General features: G+C 48.3%; 9 protein-coding genes across 9 annotated transcripts; 5 read left to right on the forward strand and 4 right to left on the reverse strand.

Annotated features, from left to right (window-relative positions):
• Positions 1-2,276: 2,276 nt before the first annotated feature.
• METBIDRAFT_33110 (ferric reductase family protein) lies at positions 2,277-4,438 on the forward strand. The gene has a single exon (XM_018856225.1). It carries the CDS (start codon positions 2,402-2,404, stop codon positions 4,289-4,291), a length of 1,890 nt encoding a protein of 629 aa, XP_018709945.1. The 5' UTR covers positions 2,277-2,401; the 3' UTR covers positions 4,292-4,438.
• A 125-nt stretch (positions 4,439-4,563) lies between these two features.
• METBIDRAFT_33111 (glycolipid translocation protein) lies at positions 4,564-6,423 on the forward strand. Its single transcript, XM_018856226.1, has one exon. The coding sequence runs from the start codon at positions 4,598-4,600 to the stop codon at positions 6,149-6,151; it is 1,554 nt and encodes a 517-aa protein (XP_018709946.1). The 5' UTR covers positions 4,564-4,597; the 3' UTR covers positions 6,152-6,423.
• A 667-nt stretch (positions 6,424-7,090) lies between these two features.
• METBIDRAFT_33112 (uncharacterized protein) lies at positions 7,091-7,960 on the forward strand. The gene has a single exon (XM_018856227.1). It carries the CDS (start codon positions 7,192-7,194, stop codon positions 7,735-7,737), a length of 546 nt encoding a protein of 181 aa, XP_018709947.1. The 5' UTR covers positions 7,091-7,191; the 3' UTR covers positions 7,738-7,960.
• On the reverse strand, positions 7,405-8,188 carry SNP3 (Sm-like protein). The gene is made up of 2 exons (XM_018856228.1): positions 7,885-8,188; positions 7,405-7,819 (listed from the first exon to the last, which is right to left on the reverse strand). Exons 1-2 carry the CDS (start codon positions 8,147-8,149, stop codon positions 7,794-7,796), a joined length of 291 nt encoding a protein of 96 aa, XP_018709948.1. The 5' UTR covers positions 8,150-8,188; the 3' UTR covers positions 7,405-7,793.
• A 1,172-nt stretch (positions 8,189-9,360) lies between these two features.
• Positions 9,361-10,203, reverse strand: METBIDRAFT_46369 (uncharacterized protein; the record flags this gene model as incomplete). The annotated part of the gene is made up of 1 exon (XM_018858032.1): positions 9,361-10,203. A coding segment is annotated over one exon (843 nt), but the record flags the coding sequence as incomplete, so codon positions are not given.
• Positions 10,204-14,286: 4,083 nt separating this feature from the next.
• On the forward strand, positions 14,287-17,616 carry METBIDRAFT_213876 (ribosome biosynthesis protein). Its single transcript, XM_018855066.1, has one exon. The coding sequence runs from the start codon at positions 14,447-14,449 to the stop codon at positions 17,564-17,566; it is 3,120 nt and encodes a 1,039-aa protein (XP_018709950.1). The 5' UTR covers positions 14,287-14,446; the 3' UTR covers positions 17,567-17,616.
• METBIDRAFT_33116 (ribosylnicotinamide kinase) lies at positions 17,302-18,770 on the reverse strand. The gene has a single exon (XM_018856229.1). It carries the CDS (start codon positions 18,386-18,388, stop codon positions 17,666-17,668), a length of 723 nt encoding a protein of 240 aa, XP_018709951.1. The 5' UTR covers positions 18,389-18,770; the 3' UTR covers positions 17,302-17,665.
• A 1,013-nt stretch (positions 18,771-19,783) lies between these two features.
• METBIDRAFT_33117 (uncharacterized protein) lies at positions 19,784-21,740 on the forward strand. Its single transcript, XM_018856230.1, has one exon. The coding sequence runs from the start codon at positions 20,190-20,192 to the stop codon at positions 21,618-21,620; it is 1,431 nt and encodes a 476-aa protein (XP_018709952.1). The 5' UTR covers positions 19,784-20,189; the 3' UTR covers positions 21,621-21,740.
• Positions 21,741-21,759: 19 nt separating this feature from the next.
• On the reverse strand, positions 21,760-22,832 carry CTA1 (Cta1p). Its single transcript, XM_018856231.1, has one exon. The coding sequence runs from the start codon at positions 22,758-22,760 to the stop codon at positions 22,113-22,115; it is 648 nt and encodes a 215-aa protein (XP_018709953.1). The 5' UTR covers positions 22,761-22,832; the 3' UTR covers positions 21,760-22,112.
• Positions 22,833-23,240: the final 408 nt, after the last annotated feature.

Below are 23,240 nucleotides of genomic sequence, written 5' to 3' on the forward strand. Positions count from 1 at the left end.
AAAGGTTTTTTATATATATTCGTTATATAGTTTTGCCCCTTTAATCAGATGAATCTACCAAAAAAAAAAAAGCTAGTATAGAGCATCTAAATAGAGGTGACAAGAGCTGTAGTTAGCCAATAGCATGAATTCAGACGCCTCGTCGATAATTATTTTTCAAAAGAGCAAAACTATATAAATGAGGTATATTGAAAACCTTTGAACAGCTCTCAGCTACGTATCAAGTGTCGCAAATATATGTGGAAATTAAAAGTTTATGTCCGCGAGCTCCTTGTTTAAGACACTGCCAGATAAATTTTTGAAGAAAAATAAAATAAAAACCAAATAATGTGACTAAAGTAAGGAGGAAGGCCGCCTTTTTAGTAGGGAGCTTGCTGAAGGTGTCTCATAGTCTTTTTTTCAATCGAATTATCACAGAAGATTAGATCGAAAGTATCATGTCTTTTAAAGCATCAAGAGTGGCTACTGACGTGTGACTACCTAACATGGACATGAATATCATTCATCCTTTTCTATATTTATGGCTCCTTGTGACGATACGATGAATTTCAAATTGACTGGAGAATCAAGTTTCGAGGATAAAACATCTTCAATTTTATTTTTAAGGCTCACTTCCTCTAACCGCATGTATTTGCGTTAATATTGGCCAGCTTGGGGCGCAATACCTCGAAAGGATTTTGGAGCAAAATCTTAAAGTATTTGACAATAAGTATGGGTTTTTTTCGTAAACTAAGATCAAGTGTTGAATAAAATCCAGGCCAAGAAGAAAGGCATTTTGGAGCTACAGCACTAGAAGCTAACAAAAAGGGGTGTTGTATTATAGATTGTCATCCGAAATGTCCAATTGAGAACCAACAAATGTTGGCGAGTTTTCAGAATCTCTACTCATCAGACGGTAGGGCACGAGAAAGATCTCAAACAAGTACTGAACCCATTTCTCTGGAATGAATAATTCTGGGTGGAGAGGGGTAGCAATTCTTACCATGTTGCAGTTCCATTCCACTACGAATAAAAATGTGTAAATGAAATAATCTACCCCAGATGTACCATTGTAAATTACATTAAGTTTCATAATGAGAAGCTCGCGCAAAGCTTACTAGTAGGTTTATATTCTGGTTCGAAAATACCAACGAGCCATATGTGTTTTTAAATATGTTCCAAGAATCAATTTTGGGGATGTAACTCCCAAAATTCAAATGATCGATTAATTTTCGAAATGAATTTTCCCACCTTAAGTTCATGCTATTGCGTATTGCATTCGAATAGTAGTGGCCAACCTCGAATCACCAAGTATGCAACAAATCACCCTAATTTGAGCAATTGTCAAACTTCGGCAAGAGACAACCTGTGATCTTCAGTGCCATGGAAACGATTAAAAAAATTGTACGCTGTAGTAAATTCATGAGCACTTTGAATAGAAGTTGCAAGTGCTTCTTAGGCCTAATAGGAAGATGCTTTAGACTAAGGCGTTCATCAGTTTTTGCGAATCACACCTATAGAATAGCTCGACCCCATTGAGACCGTCAACAAATGGTTCGATCTCCATAGCAGAGTGAAATCTGTTTGTGTCAGAAAGAAGACGAGGCTGTTTTCTGAGACACGGTATTGATTGGCTATTTTGCGGCAAGTAGTTTACTTTTGGAAAAGAAGTAAGCTTTTTTTACCATTCCTACATTTATTTGACTGGATTGTTTGGTCTTCTAACACTGTCATTTTGCACACCTAAAAGCACGTATAGCGTTGGCTTGGTTAATGAGAAGCAAGATTCTGCCCTTGAAAGAACAGAAATCATATCAAAACCCGGAATCATGTCGCTCACTAGATAGACGTCGAAAAAAGCTGATTCCGTTGACCCGAAAGCTTAAGAAAAATTCGCGTTGATTCCGTCCACTTTAAACACCTTGCAGGTATTTGTTGCGCAAAATGCACCGAATCTGGAAGAATGGTTCTAACAATAATTGTGGATTGACTCTACCAGTAAAGCCATATACATGATTTACTAGGGGTATACCAGTTGAACGTCTCACCAGCAGTACGCTTTCAAGCCACCACTGAAGAGGTCTGCGACGCAGGGCCGGTACGCACTGCGGCTATTCGGAAAATCTTGCAAAACACGAGCAAATAAAGCGGCCACACCTGCCTCTTTTGGAAAGACTATGTGCTCGCCAGAGCTGGCGGCGATGGCGGCCATGTATCGTTACTTATTTAAATTGGAAAACAGGTGTGCCAAGAAGTAACATATAACTTGCTGACTCCCGCTTAGCCTCTCTCTATGCGTGTATTAATCATAGTCAAGAAGCTAATTGGGATGAGGCCGACTGTAGCTTTCCTTCTTTCGCTCCACCTCACGGCGGCATTGGTTGTCGTGGACTCTTCGCTAGCATCGTCATGCATATACTACATGAAGAACTTCGATTGGGGCTGCGGGGGAACGGGCCAAGGGCACAAGATGTACCTGTGCCGGTGCCACAATGTAGACTGGGTTGGTTCCGTGTCCAATTGCATGGAAACACAGGGCAGCGATAACCAGGAAACCAGACATGCGTGGAAACATTTGGCCACTCGATGCTTGCAAAAAGCCGACTTGCATTTCACGGTGGACCAGCTCGAAGACTACCTGCTGAATGCTACCCAGTACATGGAAGCACCGCCCACCAATATGAGCACGCGGCTCTACCTGCCCATTTCGGTCAACCACTCGGACTATGAGATCTACAAGACGTCGTTTGACGACATCAACCATCACGTATTCAAAAGCCAGTGGCTCGGCTGGGGGCTTGTGCTTTTCTGGGGCGCCTACGTGGCGTATCTCACCGTGTCCAATATTCTCTGGACCTGGATGCGCGTATCGGTGTTTCCCAAAACGGCCAGGCAGTGGTATCAGAAACATATGTTGAAAACGACCTGGGTGTTTGGGCTTCTGCGCTGGGACGTGTTGCTCATGGCGGCGTTTGTCGTCCAGGCGGTTCTATGCACGGCCTTGTCCTACACCGTATCGCTTCCAAACATGTACATCAATGACGTGTATTTCCTCACGCTTGACTTGATCGGCTACCGGAGCGGCCTTTTAGCCTTTTCGTTGATGCCGGTGGTGTTTGTCTTCGGTCTCCGCAACAACCCTTTTTGCTGGATGACGGGGCTCCCGCAGGCCAATTTCATCACCTACCATAAGCTAGTAGCCCTTGTGATGTCGCTCGAGGCCTTGGTGCATTCTGCCGTGTGGACGGCATACGCCATAAGATCTGGCGGCTATGCTGCATGGGGCATTGACGACTACTGGAGATGGGGCGTGGTGGGCACGGTTTTGGTGTTTGTGATGCTAGGCCAGAGTGTGGGCTTGATCCGCAACCTCATGTACGAGCTTTTCTTGGTGGTGCACAAGCTTTTCGGCTGGCTCTTCATTGTGTCCATGTGGTACCACTGCAATATTCTCGGTTGGATGGGCTGGGTGTACTCGCTCATTGCCTTCACCGCGTACGACCGCGTCATCCGACTTTTCAAGACGTTCTTCATCAATCGTGGCTACACGAAGATCCAAATGACCATGGTGGACAGAAGAGTCATCAAAATGACTGTGCCGAAATCCGAGCTTCACAATGCTTTCTACAAGCCGGGGTCGCATATCTTCATCTCCTTCTATCACTGGCCCATCTGGTACCAGTGTTTCCAGTCGCATCCATTCACAATTGTCAATTCGCCCGTAGAATCGGAGGGTGTTTTTGTGATCTACATCCGAGTCAAGAAGGGGACCACCTGTGTCCTTGCAAAGCTTAAAGGTGACGAGAAGGGTCGGCTTTCAATGTGGCTGTTGATCGAGGGCCCTTACGGAAACGGTGTTCCCACTTTCAAAGACAACGAGCAGCTTGTTGGTATTGCTGGTGGTCTTGGAACCTGTGCTTTGCTTGCTACATTCCACCATAATCCCCGTGGATCCGTGCTCTACTGGGCAGTGAACAACATGGCGGACATCGAATATTTGCGTCGCGACTTGGAGCACTTGATCGCCAAGGGCACAGATGTCCAAGTATTTCTTACCAGGGATAAGGGGGAAGATGACTACTCGATCGAAAAGGAATACAAGTACGTGTCCGTTTTAGGCGAGAGACCCAATACGGACGAATGGGTACGTGCTGGCTTAGAACTTGGAATCGTGGCAAAAAAGACTGATACATACGTGCTCTCATGCGGGCCGGGAGCGATGGATAGCGATGTGCAGAAGAGCGTCAGCGAAAATACTGTAGTGGGCCTGGAGCATTGTCTCCATTACCAGAGAGAAAATTACCAATGGTGAGGCTTGCGCGTATCATTATTAGACCTGCAATATTCCACATACATGACCCACTGAACAAACCCCAAAAGAAAAATTGGTGATTGTCAGATTATTTATCACATCTGGTCGTAGAAAGCTCTAATTAACTTCAAAATTGAAACATGCCAGCGAAGACACGGTCAACGACCCGCCCAGTAGTCAAAATACCAAGGCCTTGCGCCATAAGCAGGCCTTGAGGCACGGGTCTGCATATGTTCTTCAAATCTCAATATTCATCACAAGAGCCAGACACCTCGTATTACCGGGATTTCTCCGCCAAAAAAGGCAATGTCTTCTACGCCATTCTCACAGGTGGTATACCTTGTGGGGTCTCAAGTTGCGACCAAGGCAGTGACTTTTGCCTCAAATCAAGTGCTTCTTCGACGCATCAGTCCGGAAATCTTCGGTATTGCAACTTACCTTGAGTTCCTTGTGAACACTGTGATATTCTTCAGCAGGGAGGCTGTGCGGATAGCCAATCAACGGGCAAATTCCGAGAAGACCATTGTAAATTTTGCATACTTGCCTGTTATTCTATGTGGGCCGATACTAGCGGTGCTTATGTATCTCCAGACATATTCTGACTTATACCAAAACACAGTAGTCAGGCTACCTTACATTGGCTTTACGATATCGCTAGTGATTGGACTGATTTTACTTGAATTGTGTGCTGAACCATTTTTTGCTTTGAACCAGCATAAACTAAACTTCAAGCTCCGGTCTCAAGTAGAGAGTCTTGCTACTTTCTTGAAATGTGTTTCCGTATTTGTGGCTGTGGCCTGGTGGCAGAAAAAACAGAACACATATATGGCGAGCCCTGATCTATTTAAAGGCCAGGCTGTTTTGTCGTTCGCCGGCGGTCAATTCGTTTACGCAGCTGTGCTATTTTCTGGATACTGGCTTGGATCCAAATCCGGAATTCCCAAATATACCAAGGCTGAAGCAACAAACATGTTCGACCAGAATTTATTATCTGTCTGGAGGCTGTTATTTCTGCAGATGATTTTTAAGCATCTTCTCACCGAAGGCGACACAATGCTTATAAGCTATTTGTTTACTGTGGCCGAGCAAGGCGTGTACTCAGTAATTGCCAACTATGGCTCCATGATAGCCAGATTGTTATTCCAGCCTATTGAAGAGCTGGTACGAGTGTCATTCACGAGATCTATTGCTCAAAAAGATGTGGATGTTACAAGTTTAAATCAGACAATGTCACAGCTCATGACCTTTTACTTTAACCTCTCTCTACTCATCGTGATTGGAGGCTATACAAACGGCTCTTTTTTACTACAGGTACTTCTAGGGAAAAGCGAAAAATGGCTGCAATCAAGTGTTTTTCACGAATTCCCAATGTACATGCTATACATCCCTTTCATGGCGTTTAACGGAATTTTGGAGGCGTTTTTCAGCAGTGCATCCACTCAGCAGCAAATCGGTCAATTCTCCCTTTTTATGTCCTTTCTGAGCGTGTTTGTATTCACAACCATGTACGTTTTAATAGGGAAACTAAAGATGGGTATCAGAGGGTTGATTTTTTCCAATATGATCAACATGTCCTTGAGAATCGCCTATTGCCTCTTGTTTTATGTGAAGTACTTCAAGAAGTTCGTCACAATCACACCAGGAGCCGTAGTGAAAAAACTATTTCTACCTATGGGTCTTGTGTTCGGTGCCCTTTTCGTACAGAGGGTACTATTTCACAATGGAATGTCATCTACACCAATGGAATTTTTTCAAAGTCTTGTCATTTGTTTATTCTGTTTAGCGGGTATGATAGTCAATGAAAGGCAACAACTTGTGTTTGCGTTTGGAAGGTTGACTCGGAAAGACAAACATGAATAAGATGTGTCAGACGACGAATTACGAATAATCCATGAATATATAAACTTAATATCGAAGACTGGTTTTTTCTAAAAATTAAAAAGAAAAAATAATGGAGTTGCAGCTTGTACTTGCTGATCTATACCAAAGCCAAAGGACGTGCCATCCACTTCGCCTCCACCACGGGTAGCCTACTGTGCTGAATTGCTTCCCTCCAGTGATGATGCTACTCATTGCTGACGATTGATTTGCTGATTACTCGAGCAACCTGAAAGTCGACCGCAGGGATCGAACTGGACACTTCCAATGTAGTAGAGATCCACAAGAGAACCGCGCGCTTCTGCCAAGTGCCGTTACAGCGTCAATTTTTAATTTTGATGTCTATATACAGCCCATCACTAAATAGAAAAAGAATATTTTTACTGCATGATACGCACGGTGTCTTTTAGCACATTTTCCAAAGGAATTAGAATGAGCGAGATACTTGCAAATTGCCCGGCTGCAGGGCCAGAGAGGAGAAGATCAACAACATGAAAACACTCCCTGAACTGTTTTCACAAGCTCCTCGGTGATCACATCTGATAAACCGATGATAACAAAAAAAAAGACATCCAAGAAGTCAAGATTTATTTCATATATGGCAGAGATGTTCTAAATGAACCCATGTTTTTGAGAAGACCTTCAGAATGGGCCCTGGCCTGGTCACCTGATTCGACGTTGCAGTTTTTTATAGTTTTCATTGATAGTTATAACCCCTGGCGCAACTCCACGTCGGTACACCTCTATAGACCAGCCCCGTGGCAATTGCCCATAGAAAAAATGAAACATGACTAGGTAAAATCTTTAGAAACCCGGAAAATTAAAATAAACCATACAACCGACTTGGGGATCTCCACACATACATGATCTATGTGCACACCCGGATCATACTGAAATCTGTTAAGAGGTTTTCCTGCGAAGAGCTTTCCTTCCCCAGACAACATCAAAGAAATTGCTGGCTATCGGCATACTTTTGAATTCGAAACATATTTACCAACAGAGTGTATCTCTAAATCGGCACGATGCTGTTTGCAGAGGTCTCCAAGTCAATGGGAGAATTGGCTACTGCTATATCCAAGAAACATCAGGAACTTGACCAATTGAAGAATGAGTACGAAAGGAAGCTACGGCTACTTGACCAGTACTTATCACATCTACCGACAAACAAACAGTCCAAGCAGGATGTATCGGGATTTGTCGAAAACATACAAAACCTCAAAAGTCCAGTCACGTGCCCTCATTGCAACAACACTTTATTTGATTTGCTACAAGACACTGATTTCGTCATAGTTCCCAAAGACCGCCTCAAAGCTTTTTCTGTGGATTTATCTGGCGCAGAAAACCTGCGAGTGGTTGACAAGCCTGGAATCCTAGTTGCGCCACCTACTGGAAGCTCTCCGATACTACAACAGCCCAGCGCACACAACCAGAGCAGACTGAAAAGAACATGCTCTTACTGTCACAAACCTGGCCATTCGAGAGCCAAGTGCTTTACGAGATTAAATCGAGAACCACCACATCAAAGAAGTCAGGCTAGTTCAACAGAACAAAAAAATACATTATCGTAATATACACATGCAAAACAGAGCCACGGGACGATAAGCCCTGCTCAAAATCCCTTGCATTATTTTCCTCCTTGAACCATGGCCTCTATAATTGGTGTTAGTAGTGTTCTCGTACACATCTTTCCTTGTTTGTTTTCGATAATCACGTACCTCTTCTGGATGCATCTTGTAGCAAAGTGCAGTCAACACTGCTGGCACTCAAATGCACATATCTGACTGTAGAGCCTCTGACAAACAAAGTCTTGACAGCTTTCAAGTGGGGGTATTTTCCTTCGTTGACTGTGGAAATGTTGTCCAACTTCAAGTTCAAAAACTGGTCGACAGACTTCAAGGTGCCCTTTATCTCGAGGTCATTTTTCAACTCTACAACAACCTCCTGGTCAACTAGCGTCTTGAAGAAGCTGAAAAACAACATTTTAGAAGGTTTGTTGGTTTTACAGGTAACTGGGGTCTCGCTGCGTCCTCTACAAGTGAGCCTAGAGCGTGAGAATTGGTGGTTGGACGACCATACAAATTTGGTATGCGAAAAGGAGAGGGCGCACTGGGAACGAGATTTAGAAGCATGGGGCGAGAATGCACTTGCATTAGATACTATGAGGGATCTCAACTCTAAGACTAGCCATTCCCATCATTATCCGAACAGTTGCGAATGCCGTTGAGGATCAACACCTCATGATCGGAACTGAGCATGGTCAAGGGCGACAGGCGTAGACTCGAGGTGTGCAGGGACTGGTTTCTGATACGCGGCTTATAGGAGTCGAGCTTGTCCTTGAACACGCGGAAACTGGAGTCGGAAATGCCGCTATCGCTCAAGTCAGCGTATGTGTATAATTTCTCGCGGCGCGTAGTTTGTCTAGTGTTGTCTCTTTGCTTGAACCCATGCTTACACCGTGCGATGGGTGGGTGAAGATTCCTCATAAGATTTGGCCGCATGGCCACGGGGTGGTCCATGACATGGAGCTGTAAGGGTGTAGAAGTGCGTATGGTCTCTGGGAAAACGATGGGCACCGGGAGCGACAGGTAGCATTCGTAGGGGTTTGCGAGGTCGGCGTCAATGAAGTCATCAAGCTCGATTGTGGTGTTCTCGTATTCTTGCATGGCGCGGTGGAGTCTTTCCTGGGACGACTGGAACGGGGTATGGTTGATGTTCATGGGCTCGGCATCGCCGCTCATGAACAGGAACGAGCTTCCAAGATTGGGCGAGTCGTCAAGAAAGGGCAACAGGTTCTCCTGCGCGATGACGAAGCCCGGGCTGATGTTCTCGGGTGATGCGTAGCCATGGTCGGGCAAGCACAATCTGTCATCCAACGGAGAAATCATCTGCGGGACGGCGGAAGGCGCCCGGTCGTAGGGTAGCCGCAGCGTCTCCCTGTCCTGGCGGGGGCCTTCTAGTAGCATGGGGTCCAAGGCGTCCGCAGTGTATGAGTTGAGAATGTTTTGGTTGGAGCCGAGCACGGGCCTGGGAGGCTTGGAGGCGGGCTTGGTTTTTCTTTTCTTGGGGCAGGCCTGGTTCTCGGCATCGTGCTCCGTCTCGGCGTCTTCGTGGATGACCAAGTGGGCCACGCTGGACCTTGCGCACGGCTTCTCCGGCTTCTCCAGCCGCGAGTCCTTTTTCTCGCAGATCGGGTAGTTTGACGGCGAGCGGCCGCGGACTATCAAGGGCGGCGACTGCGAGGAAGCAAGCACCACGTGCAGCCCCAGGTCCGTGACGCCGAGGAGCTGCACCACGAGCACATAGTGCTTGTTGTTGGTGCTGGCCAGCTTGCGGTTGCCGCAGCCCGCAGACAGAAACTGGATGCGCTCATAGCGCGCCACGAGCGAGATGTCGCAGTCCCTCGGGTACGTGGCAAGCACGCAGTGAGGGCTGGACTCCGCGGCGCGCTGGTGGTCCTCCTTCAGGAGGTAGAAGAGCCGGTTGCACCGGTCGATCTTGTCGCCGTTGCGGATGTTGGCCACCAGCTTCATGGTGCTGTGCGCCGGCAAGTCGCCCGGCACGGCGTAGTACAACGGTGGCGAGCTCTGCGGGCCCCGGTCCCGTTTGGCCGTGTGCTGGACAAGTGTCACGGCCGTGGAACTGTCCTCGAGGCACACGGACGTGAGCAGGATTTTGAAGGCGCGGACGGGCCGCGGCTCGCCCGCGCCGTCCACGTACGAAAACGACTCGGTGGCCGTGGCGTCCGGCGGGAGGTCCACGAACTGGAACGCGGCCACCAACGTGAAGTAGTTTCGTTTGTACCCGATCCACTCGCCGTCGATCATGTCGAACCCGCGGTCGAGCCGGGCAGATATTCGCGGCTCCACGTGTTCGTGTCCCGAGGCAACAAGACGAGCGCCGGCGGTAGTGGCCGAAAACGGCGGGCCGACCCGGAACTGGTTACTGGAGCGGGGCGCCAAACGGCGCTGGTTTAGAGACGCGCCCTCGGGCGGGGCCGGGGCCTCCCGGGCGTCTGGGGCAGGGGTGGGCGACATTTCGGGGAAATCCGGGACGATGCCAGTGCTGGCGGGAGCGTTTTGTGTTATCATGGCGGGTTGCTGGTGGGTGCAAAAAACGGTGGTTTCCAGGTTCGCAAGCGCTGGGGGTGTTGCAGCCAGGGCGCGGCGCGGCCACTATGAGCGTGTTGGGCCGCGCACGACCACCATGGGGACCATGCTGCGGGTGCGAAAGATGGTAAGGATGCGGCAGGTATATGCGACCGGGGAGACTGGTTCCGAGGGGCCGTGAAAGGCATTGTGGGTGGCCTGAGATGTTTTGATTTTTGGGAGGAAAGAGGGTGATTTTTTGGGAGAAATGAGGATGATTTTTGGCAGGAAATGAGTATGATCTTTTAGGTACCATGCCGAAGACAAGGCTGACGAGATTCACGATGATAGGGAAGACATTGCTGAAGATGACCAGGAATGGTATCATGCACAAGATGTTCGAGAATGGCGCCATAAACAAGACGATCAAGAGGAGTATCATAAAAGATGATCCAGAAAAACGCCGTAAAATGAATGACCAAAACCTTTCTCAATGCGAAAGACGATCAAAAGCCAGCTATGCACCATACTAGAGATGTATACCAACTGGTCCTTGCATCCATGCGCAACCTGTCAGCTCCGCGATCATTGAGGGCAAAGGAAAGGCAATCTGGAAAATATTTCAAGATTTTACGAGCTTTGCATTTTTGCACTGGATACGGCGATAACGACGTGGGCCATAAAAGGAATTTGATTCCAACAGCTTGCTATCACGGATAGATCAGCCGGGGTTGGGGTTCCACGGCTGATTTATAATTTATTGATTACTCGGGGTATCCCTCCTTTATTCGAAGGCATGGTTGTAGCCCATGAAAAGCCCCGTATCCACTGCAAGTATGCATTATTTTGACGTCAAGGCTTTGATCGCAATTGTGATGGACCGCATAAAGTACTCCACCTTATGAAGAGACTTTTACACACTGATGGCACTTCAAGGTAATCAATATGCAATAGTGCCGAACAGCATTTGACTAAATTTGAGGGTCTTTTTAAGAAGATAAACATGTCTCTCTTTTTTTGGTAGGACCTATTGCCTTCGGTAATATGTCTTGGATTTCAATATAAGCTATAATCAGGTTTTTGGCAATAAAGACAACGCCAAATGTTTTGTCAGGGGCTCACCAGAATCGGCGTCTGCAAGAGCCACAAGAGCACCAATAAAGAAAAGAAATCCAGTGGAGGTAGCTCCAGGATGTTACTACTTATGTTTTGTGGAAGCTTCTTGAGCCATGGATAATAGCGTGTAAAGACCTACAGATAGGTAACCGGCAATCAGAAGGTATTAACTAGGATTATACTGCCTAAAGCCGAGAGTGCTCAAACAGCCGCAGAGCAATTCAAATGTCTCATGAATAACCACTGGTTTTATTATCACCAAAACCCCGGTCCATGAAAACGAGACAGCTGCGATAACGGCAAGTCAATACTTGATTGCTGCCAGAACACTACCAACCTGAATGTCTGTCACAAGGTATACAGAAATTTCCCGGACTCACCAAGCCGCAGATGTTGGCCATGTTTGGACCACATCTCCAGAAAAGTGAAAAATCTTTTCAATAAAATAATTGTCGATCAATATTCATATACAACACACAGTAGACTAGCAGAAGTCCAGGCTGGTGGCATTCGATCTTCCCTGATAGACTACACCAAAATGAGGCATGGAGAAAAGTAAAGCCTCAAATTTATTTATTGCCCTAATCTCCTGTGCGCAGCAAAATGTTTGTCGTTGTCTCGGGCTTGAACTCTGTATCTCTGCCTCCATATCTATTTCAATCTCTTCTTCTTTCGTCAGTCGTCTGTATGCATAACATATGGAAATAGTACAGTTGATTTAGCACAGAAAGTCGGTCAATACGAAGGCTCATTTTCACAAAAGAAAAAAAAGTTTTGCCGCAAAGAACGAATATCAAGTACTCTTGATTTAATCTCTCATCACGGGACAACTTCATATAGCTGACATAAGCAGACTCTGTCGTGACAAAGACAATATACCACCCTCCTCTTTTCCTTCTCACAAATGATTGAAAGCTAAATTTTTGGAATCGATCCATATCCTAGATGACAGTAAATGGTTTTTGATGGTGTCTCATTTGAATGCCCTCAAGTACGATAATGATTAGATCTTTTGTAATAAATCCACATGTTTGTTTCGTTCCTCATGTGTGTTGGTAGCATGTACTTTCTTGTGTGTAGTATAAGAAAGCAGAGTATATATAGAGAGATGCAAATTGTGAATTCAACATAGGTGCTACCAGTCATCCAACTTGACAGAAAGCTTGGTACTATATCGTACTGAAATTCTTCTTTTCGTGAGCGGGGAACAAGTTTTTGGGAGCTGAGTTCAGTTTCTTGAAGTAGATGTATTATTTACTGATAAATTAGCCCCGTGTCTTATTAATGGGAAACCTTTGGCGAAATTTCCCCATCGCAATTCGAAATGTGCATTCAAAGGCTACATACGCATTAACGCAGAAACTACGTCAAGGTTACAGTAATGCTTTGTGAGTTTTACGGGCTTCATTTGCGGCTCAATGAGATCTGAATGCTAGGATTTTGACGCTCGACTGCTGTGAAAACAGAGTATTATTCGATAAGTTATAGTCTTTGCTCTCTCAAGTACACATCTAGGACATCATGAATAAGTGACCCTTTGAGGTAGTAGTGACACGCTAATCACTTCCCTCTTGACGCTTGAGAGGAGGGGACTAGCCAGCGAGCCTGTTGTGGCAAATGGCGAAAAAGGCACATAACAAATTAGCCAATATATGTTCATGTTGGATAGAAGCTGAAAGGAATGAGCGTACATCTGTTAACGTGAAATGTAACTAGCATGCAAGTTGAAGTAGACACGAAAATGATTCAAACCAAAACAATAAAAAGGTAGAGACCTCGAAGGGAACTAGGCAGTAATTCTCAAACGTTGCTACAAAGACATGACACCAATTTGGATTTTATCTGTGGCGGGCCAAGAGCCGAACCCAAATATCCCAAGCCAAATAAGCCCAGTTCGAGTGACCAAGAATTACAGATGACCCAGATTTACAGATTTCCAAGGGTTACAGACAGATATCCCGGTATTACCAGTAACCTAGAATAACAGCCGAGAGGTATAAATATCCTAGGATTACAGATATCCCAGTCTTACCAGTAACCCAGAATTACAGCATAGAGTTACAAATACCCCATCATTACAGATACCCCATCATTACAGATATCCCAGTATTACCAGCAACCCAGTATTACAGATATCCCAGATATCGCAGTATTACCAACAACCTAGAATTACAGATATTCCAGAGTTACAGATGTCCCAGTATTACAGATGTCCCAGTATTACAGATATTCCAGATATCCTGTGATTATAGACATCCCAGAGTTACAGATATCCCAGAGTTACAGATAACCCACTATTACCAGTAGCCCAGTATTACAGCCCAGAGCTGCAAATATCCTAGAATAACAGATACCACAGTATTACAGATATCCCAGTAATACAGATATCCCAGTATCACAGATATCCCAGATATCCTAGAATTACAGGCATCCTAGAATTACAAATATCCCGGGAATACAGATATCTCAGTAATACAGATATCCCAGATATCCTAGAATTACAGGCATCCTAGAATTACAGACATCCTAGAATTACAAATATCCCAGACTTACAGATATCCCAGTAATACAGATATCCCAGTATTACAGATATCCCAGTATTACAGATATCCCAGTAATACAGATATCCCAGATATCCTAGAATTACAAATACCCCAGAGTTACAGATAACGTTAGTATGACAAATAGCTCCATTACAGATGTCCAGGGTTGCATATGTGTTTAGTCGGGCCCCGTCTCCCAATTCCAGGCACATGGCGGGTACTGCACAGAGGGGCCGGAGGACTAGTTGAGCACAGGCATTTTGACCGCGCCACACTCTAAATTTCTAGATTCGCGTGAAGCAGGCCGGCCTAGCACCAGTGCAAGTGACTCAGAAACAACCAGGAAAACCAGAGACTTGCACGCGGCGACGGCGGAGGGGGCCGGCGGGCAGGCGCTGGCCACGTGACGCGGCCGGGCCGTCTCTGCGCACGCCTGCACAGGGCGCGCATCTCTGCGCACCGTCTCAGAGCCGTTTTTCAGCCAGAGAAGCATCGGCAAAAGAACCACGCAGCCTCCACCTCAGACACACCAAATGGGCAAGAAAGCCATCGACTCCAGGATCCCGGCGCTCATCCGCAACGGGGTGCAGGAGAAGCAGCGCAGCTTCTTCATCATCGTCGGCGACAAGGCGCGCAACCAGCTCCCCAACTTGCACTATCTCATGATGAGCGCGGATCTCAAGATGAACAAGTCGGTGTTGTGGGCGTACAAAAAGCAGTTGTTGGGCTTCACGTCGCACCGCAAGAAGCGCGAGACCAAGATCAAGAAGGACATCAAGCGCGGCATCCGCGACGTCAACGACCAGGACCCCTTCGAGGCGTTCATCTCCAACCAGAACATCCGCTACGTCTACTACAAGGAGACGGAGAAGATCTTGGGAAACACCTACGGCATGTGCGTTTTGCAGGACTTCGAGGCCATCACGCCCAACTTGTTGGCGCGCACCGTCGAGACCGTCGAGGGCGGCGGCGTGGTGGTGATGCTCTTGAAGAACATGGCGTCCTTGAAGCAGCTCTACACCATGACCATGGACATCCACGCGCGGTACCGCACGGAGGCGCACGACGACGTGGTGGCGCGCTTCAACGAGCGCTTCCTCCTCTCGTTGGGCTCGTGTGAAACGTGCTTGGTCGTGGACGACGAGTTGAACGTGTTGCCCATCTCCGGCGGCAAGCACGTCAAGCCCCTCCCGCCCGCGGACGACGACGAGCGCACGCCCGCGCAGAAGGAGCTTGCTGCGTTGAAGGCCTCGTTGGCCGAGGTGCAGCCCGCGGGCTCGCTCGTGGCGCTCGCGCGCACGGTCAACCAGGCGCAGGCCATCTTGACGTTCGTGGACGTGATTTCCGAGAAGACGTTGAGTAGCACGGTGGCGTTGACGGCGGGCCGCGGGCGCGGCAAGTCCGCGGCGCTCGGCGTGGCCATTGCGGGCGCGGTGTCGCACGGGTACCTGAACATCTTCGTGACGTCGCCGCTGCCCGAGAACTTGCGCACGTTGTTCGAGTTCATCTTCAAGGGCTTCGACGCGTTGGGCTACACCGAGCACTTGGACTACGACATCGTGCAGCTGACCAACGCGGCGTTCCACAAGGCCATTGTGCGCGTGGACGTCAAGCGGGCGCACCGCCAGACGATCCAGTACATTGCGCCCGGCGACGCGCACGTGTTGGGCCAGGCCGAGTTGCTCATCATCGACGAGGCCGCGGCCATCCCGCTCCCCGTGGTGCGCCGGCTCTTGGGCCCGTACTTGGTGTTCATGGCGTCCACCGTCAACGGCTACGAGGGCACGGGCCGCCTGTTGTCGTTGAAGTTGATCCAGCAGTTGCGTGACCAGGCCGGCTCGCGCAACGACGACACGCAAGTGGTGTCCCGTGACAGCAGGCCCGTGGACGGCGCGCGGGCCGCCCGCACGCTCCGCGAGGTGGTGTTGGACGAGCCCATCCGGTACGCGCCGGGCGACCCGGTGGAGCGCTGGCTCAATAAGCTCTTGTGCCTCGACGCCAGCCTCTCGAAGAACGCCCGCCTCGCCTCCAAAGGCACGCCGCACCCGGCGGACTGCAACCTCTTCTACGTCAACCGCGACACGCTCTTCTCGTACCACCCGGTGTCCGAGGCGTTCTTGCAGAAAATGATGGCGCTCTACGTGGCGTCGCACTACAAGAACTCGCCCAACGACTTGCAATTGATGAGCGACGCGCCGGCGCACCAGTTGTACGTGCTCTTGCCGCCCGTGGACCCCGCCAGCACGCGCATCCCGGACCCGCTCTGCGTGGTGCAGTTGGCCTTGGAGGGCGAGATCTCCAAGGAGAGCGTGCGCCGCTCCTTGGCACGCGGCCAGCGCGCCGGCGGCGACTTGATCCCGTGGTTGGTGGCGCAGCAGTTCCAGGACGACGAGTTTGCCTCCTTGAGCGGCGCCCGCGTGGTCCGCATCGCCACCAACCCGGACTATGCGGGCATGGGCTACGGCTCGCGCGCGCTCGCCTTGTTGAAGGACTACTTCGAGGGCAAGTTCACGGACATCTCCGAGGCCACCACCTTGGGCGACCACACGCTCGCGCGTGTCTCGGACGCGGAGTTGGCCGGCGCGTCGCTCAAGGACGAGGTGCGGCTCCGCGACGCCAAGTCCTTGCCGCCGTTGTTGTTGAAGTTGCTGGAGAAGGCGCCCTACGCCTTGAGCTACTTGGGCGTGTCCTACGGCATGACGCCGCCGTTGCACAAGTTCTGGAAGCGTGCGGGCTTCGTGCCCGTGTACTTGCGCCAGACCGCCAACGAGTTGACGGGCGAGCACACCAGCGTGATGCTCCACGTGTTGGCCGGCCACAGCGACGCGTGGCTCCGCGCGTTTGCGCTCGACTTCCACAAGCGCTTCTTGCACTTGATGTCCTACGAGTTCCGCAAGTTCCCGGCGGTGCAGGCGCTCAACGTGATCGAGTCCACGGGCACCGTTGCCGCGCAGCCGTTGGACCGCCGCGCCTTGGACAGCCAGATGTCGCCGTTCGACTTGAAGCGCTTGGACTCCTACGCGAACAACTTGTTGGACTACCACGTGATCTTGGACTTGATGCCGCTCGTGGCCCACGCGTACTTCTCCCGCAGCGCCCCCGGCGTGTCCTTGTCCTCGGTGCAGGGCGCCATTCTCTTGGCCGTGGGCTTGCAGCACAAGTCCATCGATGACGTCAGCAAGGAGTTGGGCCTCCCGGCCTCGCAGGCCATGGCCATGTTCTCCAAGATCGTGCGCAAGTTCTCCACGTACTTCCGCTCCGTCTTGAGCAAGCACATCGAGCAGGCCATGCCGGCGCTCGAGGACGACGACGTCAACGACATGAACGGCGACGAAACCATCGCCGGCAAGTACGACGCGGCGGCCACGGAGGCCGCCATGACCCGCGACTTGGACGCGGCCGGAGACGACGCCGTGTCCGAGTTGAAAATGAAGCAGAAGGAGTTGATCAACGCGCTCAACTTGGACAAGTACGCCATCAACGACAACGCCGAGGAGTGGGACGACTCCGCCGCCGAGAAGGCCGTCGCCAAGCTGGGCGTCGCGAGCATGAAGAGCAAGAACAAGCGCAAGAGCGAGAGCGCGGACCAGATCTACGAGAGCGAGATCAAGAGCTCGACGAAGAAGAGCAAGAAGGGCAAGAAGGGCAAGTAGCCGCCCGGCCGCCGCGGCGCGCGGGCTGGGTGGCAGCACCTGTCGAATACATAGATCTAACTACACCGTCCGTTCCGCTCGCTGCCGCACGCTCGCTGTCTACGTACGTGGGCCCTGCCTTGTCGCTTTGGCAATGCTTTCCACGGCCAACGCGACAAGTTGCGGGAGGTCCCGGCCACCATCATTGCGGATATCGCTGATCCCCATCTGCGTTGCCGACTCGGCAAGAGACGACTCGACGTTGCGTTCACTGAACAAGTGTCCGTGGGACTCTACATACGCGGGCCACACGATCTTATCGAAGTACCCCGGCGGGTCGCTCCAGAACCCCTCAACTGTGTTGTATCCCTGTCGCAGCTCACGGCGTTTTTTAAGCGTGGTGTACGGGGCCCGGAAGAGGATTTTCACGTCCAACAACGCCGACACGGACGCGTCATGGAAGAGCATAAACCCATCCACAAGGACCACGTGACAGTCGCGGAGCCACGGGAAGTCGCCGCATATGCGGGCCCGAAGTGTTTTTCTTTGTTGCTCGGACAATGAAAGCTCCAGCTCCATCTCGAGTGACTCTACTGGCAAAAGTGCTCCATTGGAAGCCCGCACAGACTCGAGATGCCCTTTGAATTTCTCCCAGTCGAGAGCCTCTGCGCAGTCCCAGTTTTGTACGCCATGCTTCTTATCAATGGGAATCTGGGAATCTGGGAGGTAGAAGTCATCCAAATGGATCTCAGTGCATCGGGGCAACACGCTAACTAAGCCCTTCACGACGGTCGATTTTCCCGAGGAGGACGGCCCGCTTATTCCTACAAGAACGAGCTTCATTGTGAGCAAATACTTGAGTCTAGGGACGCAAAGATCAGTCAGTGGTTGGGGATTCTAGGCGATTGGGGCGTTCAGAGAGGAAGTCGCGCGTCTTGGGGAATCCCGCGATTAGAGATGGCGATTATCATCGGACTGCATCGCAGAATGCACGACTGTTGTGCAGAATACATGAAGAGAAACAATTGAAAAAGTGTTTTTTTCATGAGGTTGCTGACCTTTTGAGCGGGGCCTTGTCAGCCCAGAGAACACTCCGCATAACGTTTTTTTTTTTTTTTGTTTGTAACGCCTGATTTCCTTCATACCCGGGCTCAGTTGCATAATGGGCGTGAATAGTATTCTTTTCAACCTATTGTTCCCTGATCGATCTAATCTTGATGTTGCAATTTCGGCCTATTGTAGAAAAGCTGCGCATAAGCCTGGAAATTGTGGTTTCTTTAAAAGTTTGACTGAATATAATGTATGCCGTATGTGCATGTTCTCGGACCTCTTCCTTTACGTTGAGCGGAGGTAAGCGAGGTTTCAGATTCAAACTCCTTTCAGTCAAACATTCTCAGGAGCTGTGCCAGCCTGTCTTGTGCTATTGTTGCGATAAGATGCCCCCTCCTTGAAGCTCGTACTCTATTCAGGTCGTTGGTTTGTAACTATTTGCCGTCACATCTACTTTGCCCCTGTTGGCTTTACACTGTGGCTCTTACCAACGCGCAAATTATAGAGTGTCTTCAGAGTATACGCCTAAGATCAGCCACCTTTCACCAGAGCACTTGAGTGGCCCCGGTTCTGTGTATATCCCTCAAATATTCCACTGTTTTAGTTTTGATTTTAGTTCTTGCGCGCCAAGCATGTGTCATCTACAAGACTTGAAACTCGAGCAGCCCAGGCCTTATTGTTTCTTGCTGAGATTTTAGCAACCTCGGTCTTATCTTCTCTTGCTCTTGCGGGACAAACCGAGCCCTATTGTTCTAGAGCGATTTATCCCCGCAATACGCATGAGTCAAATAGGCGTTCGGCATTTTCTGAAACAAATTTTTGCGCGAGCAGGATACAATCTGCTGTCTCGATTCTTGAAGGTTTCTTCACTTTATCTCAAATGGTGGTTTGAGACGCTCTTCAATGAATCTACATGCATATAGCGTTTCAAAGCCACAAGATTTACACGCGGCTGCACGGGGTATTCGCGTCATGACGCGTATTGCCATTTTTGGATGAAAAAGGCCTGCGACTCACTCTCAGCGGTAATTTTTGCATCCAGATCTTGCACGTGGCACACGACACTTATTCTTTGTTTCCAAATCTGGTGTCCGCAGAATTGATCCCTGTGTCTTTTTTAAAAATTGCTTGGAATGTTTTCCAAGACCTTCCTGTTTCAGATTTGTTTTTCTTAATAACATACCACCTCGGCTAATCTTCCAGGGAAAGCCCCTCGAACTTCCGCTTACAGTTCCACTAGATGTCACGACAGTCAAGTGTCTCAGCTGAAAGCGAGTATAAGCCTTATCTACCTGCCTCCTTGGAAAAAACCCTCGAAAATCTATTCTTTGCACTTGCACGCCTGCAGTTTGAATCATTTTCGAGTATTTGTCTCTCGTGGTGAAAGCTCAATACATGGTCTGAGGAAAAAACTCCAAGCTTTCTTTCAGGCTAGAAATCGTGATACAAACTCTAAAAGGAAAACGATATTTTTCATTTTTGCGTTTAAGAAAATCAAACCTGCACTCAAATTCTGAGCCTCCTTTATATCACCAAGGTTCCTTGCATTCAAATCGATACATTGCGAATTTTCATGATCTCAGACTGCAAAGATATGTCCAGCAGTCAAAAGGCGGAATCTCCACGGCCGTTTCTGCCAACCCGTAGACACTCAAACTTTGAAGACCAAAAATCATACCATGCAGACCTCAAATCAACTTTGAGATTGGAACAGAGTTCTCTCTGTGAATCCCTTGAAAAAGAAAAACCCCATGAGAGAAAATCTTCAAAGTCCTCAGAAAGTCTGTCTTACACCAATAGCTTGACATCGCCACTCCCCACACCGGAAGAGTACATTTCAGAGACTATAGAGATCCCGATTCACAAGGCATACAGTGAAACTATCGTCTCGCAGATGCTTTTACTTCGATTTGAGCAAGAAAAAACAAAACAGATTAAAAGCAAAATAGAGCTCGGTCAAATTGTGGCACAGCTTTTGAAAGAGTGCGAAGCTCATGCAATATCCACGCAGCTAATTCATCGTTTGTTTTCGGATGATAATGATGAAATTATCAAAAACAATGTCGAGAAATTGACCCAACAATTTGCTTCTGGAAATACCCCAAAATCCTCAGGTGAGGAAATCAAGACCTCGGAAACCAATAAAATGAATGATATAGTTTCAAAACCAAGCCATGAAATTACAAATCCCATGAACTCTTTGTCAAATCATCCTCAAGCAAGCATTCAAGAAAACTTGTTGCATACTTCGTCTATTGATATCACTCTATTCACGAAAAAGCATCCAGAGAGCAATCCTACACCACTAGGTGATCAAAATGAACTTCTTAAATCTCAAAAGACAGTTTCGGATCCTCAACCCAGAAATTACACTGAAATTAGCTCCAGTGAAACCAAAGAAGAGGCTCTCGAAGTCACGCAGACACTCTTGACCATGGGATCAAAGAATCAATCCGAGAGGCCTGTTATGGCACAGCCGATACTTCCGCTGTACTATCGTAAACATAGTCGTTACTTGCTGCCGCAAGTGGCTTCCGGGTCTCAGCCAAGCCATATTCCCGAGCTGGGGCTGCTTCTACTCTGTCACAATCACTCGAAAATTGGTTTTGACTCTTCATCTCAGTACTTGAAAAATGGAATGCTGTACCGAGAGAAGTACTCTCAGCAAACACTACTCCTGATGAATTCTTCTAGCCAACAACGGAATTATGAGCATCAAGGACAACAATTTCAGCAGCAGATCCGGCCGTTGTACCACGTGGAATCATTAGTACCAGGCGTCGTCCCGAGCACAGGAAACATTGCGACGCTGCTCCTACCTCCACCTTTTACCGTGGGAGCTGGGACGCACTTGCAGCTGTGGGCTGCCACGCCTCTCAATCCACAAACAAGACGACGCCGTCTGGAAGAAGATACACACACCCAAAGAAAACGACGAGGCTCGAAGAATGGCATTGTTTTTATGATTAGTACGCCTAAAAATCCGCCTGCGCAGAAGTACAGCAGATCGTCTGGCAGTTCATGATTAGGCGTGCCGTCCCTAAAGTGAGCACTTAATTATATATTTCCAATTCTTATAGTTTTTTTTTTGATTTTTTGTCTTTCTGATACAGCCTAAAATGAGTGTAATTTGTTTCATTGTCATGGCATCACTACATAAAACTTTCGTTGTCGTATTGATCAAGAATACATAAATATAGCACTATATATAGATTGACCTGCCGAGAGGCAGAATTTGAATTTTCTGCTCGTATTGCCCGCAAATTCATACTAATAGTAAATGCATACTCAAGAGCACTTGCAGATTTTCAGTTTACGCGGTAGTTGGAAGTAGGTTCCAACCAAGATTTTACATTTATGAGCCTTATTGAAATCCTAAACAGTTGAAGATTCTTTTCGCCCAATTTCACCGGTAAGTCTCAGGTGTATATCGGTATATCAGCTCCCATATAGCATATGACCACATGGAAACCCTCAAAGGCAACCGCTCTTCACACCTTCGTAGCTTGCAAAGCAGTTAATTCGCAATTTTCTCCTGCTCCTCCTCCTCGTCAATGAAAGCAGGCAACTTATCGGGAACCAGGTCTGCTGCCAAGTAACTCGGGGTGCCTAAACCAGACTCGTTCATTTCTGCCTCAAAGTCCATTTCCTCGCCCAAAGCATCTAGCTCTGCATCTAACTCCAGCTCGGAAATGTCGTCTGGTGCGTCATAACTCATCAGCAAAGACTCCTGGAGCTCGTTCAGTTTATCTATCAAGTCCAACATTTCGTCCTGCAACTGCTCGATTTTGTCGATATCAATCTTTCCGTATTGCGACTTCAATGCCTTATTTGCCGATTTCATCGCATCCATGGTTATCACGGTATTTTTCAAGTTGTCTGTGGTCATGGACGCCTGGGTCATGTTCCACAGTTGACTCTCCAACTGGTCCTTCTGGGCCTCTATCTGCTTGCGTTGCCTCAACAATTTTAGGGCTTTTTGCTTGAGAGAGCTTTTTCCAGGGCTGTCTCGCATACGGCTTATTTTTTGCTGGTATGTCGACAATTCTGCGTTGATTTTAGAAAGCTTCACGTCAAGCAGGCCCACGCGCTCATCAATAGAGCCGATCGCGTCATTAATGGTAGGTTTTGGGGCAGACGATTTGGAACCAAATAGTCTGTTCATTGTGTGTTTGCAATAGTAGATGTGGAGGTACAATATAAGGTGATTTAAGTGGAGCTAGTGGTGTGTGCTGGGCCTTGTGGAGGGGCTGGTGAGTCTTGTCGCTATCTCTTGGTCAACCTGGGGTAATACACCCGTACACCAGTGATAGAGGCATATTAGTATTATTGCGTTCAAAGGTGTCTGGAGCCTTTCCGTCCGGAACCCTTGACTTGACTTTAGATTGTTTTCCTAGAAATGCCCGAATAATATAGATGCTTTGAGTCTAATAGGGCTTGTATCTTGTATTATTTTGTAGTGAAGTAAGTCGATACTTTGTGACGGGTCCAAAGCCATAAGTCAGCGAAGAAGTCGTCGACTGTAATCTACATTGGTCAACATTTGACACTCACGACTTCCTTCGATCCATGTAAAAACAATTTCCCTAATTTTATGTGCTTTTATATCTAGCCTCTTCACTATGCTCCAGAAACGTGTCTGGTG

The sequence above is a fragment of the Metschnikowia bicuspidata genome, assembly GCF_001664035.1.
Source record: "Metschnikowia bicuspidata var. bicuspidata NRRL YB-4993 chromosome Unknown METBIscaffold_6, whole genome shotgun sequence".
In the NCBI taxonomy this organism is placed as follows: domain Eukaryota; kingdom Fungi; phylum Ascomycota; class Pichiomycetes; order Serinales; family Metschnikowiaceae; genus Metschnikowia; species Metschnikowia bicuspidata.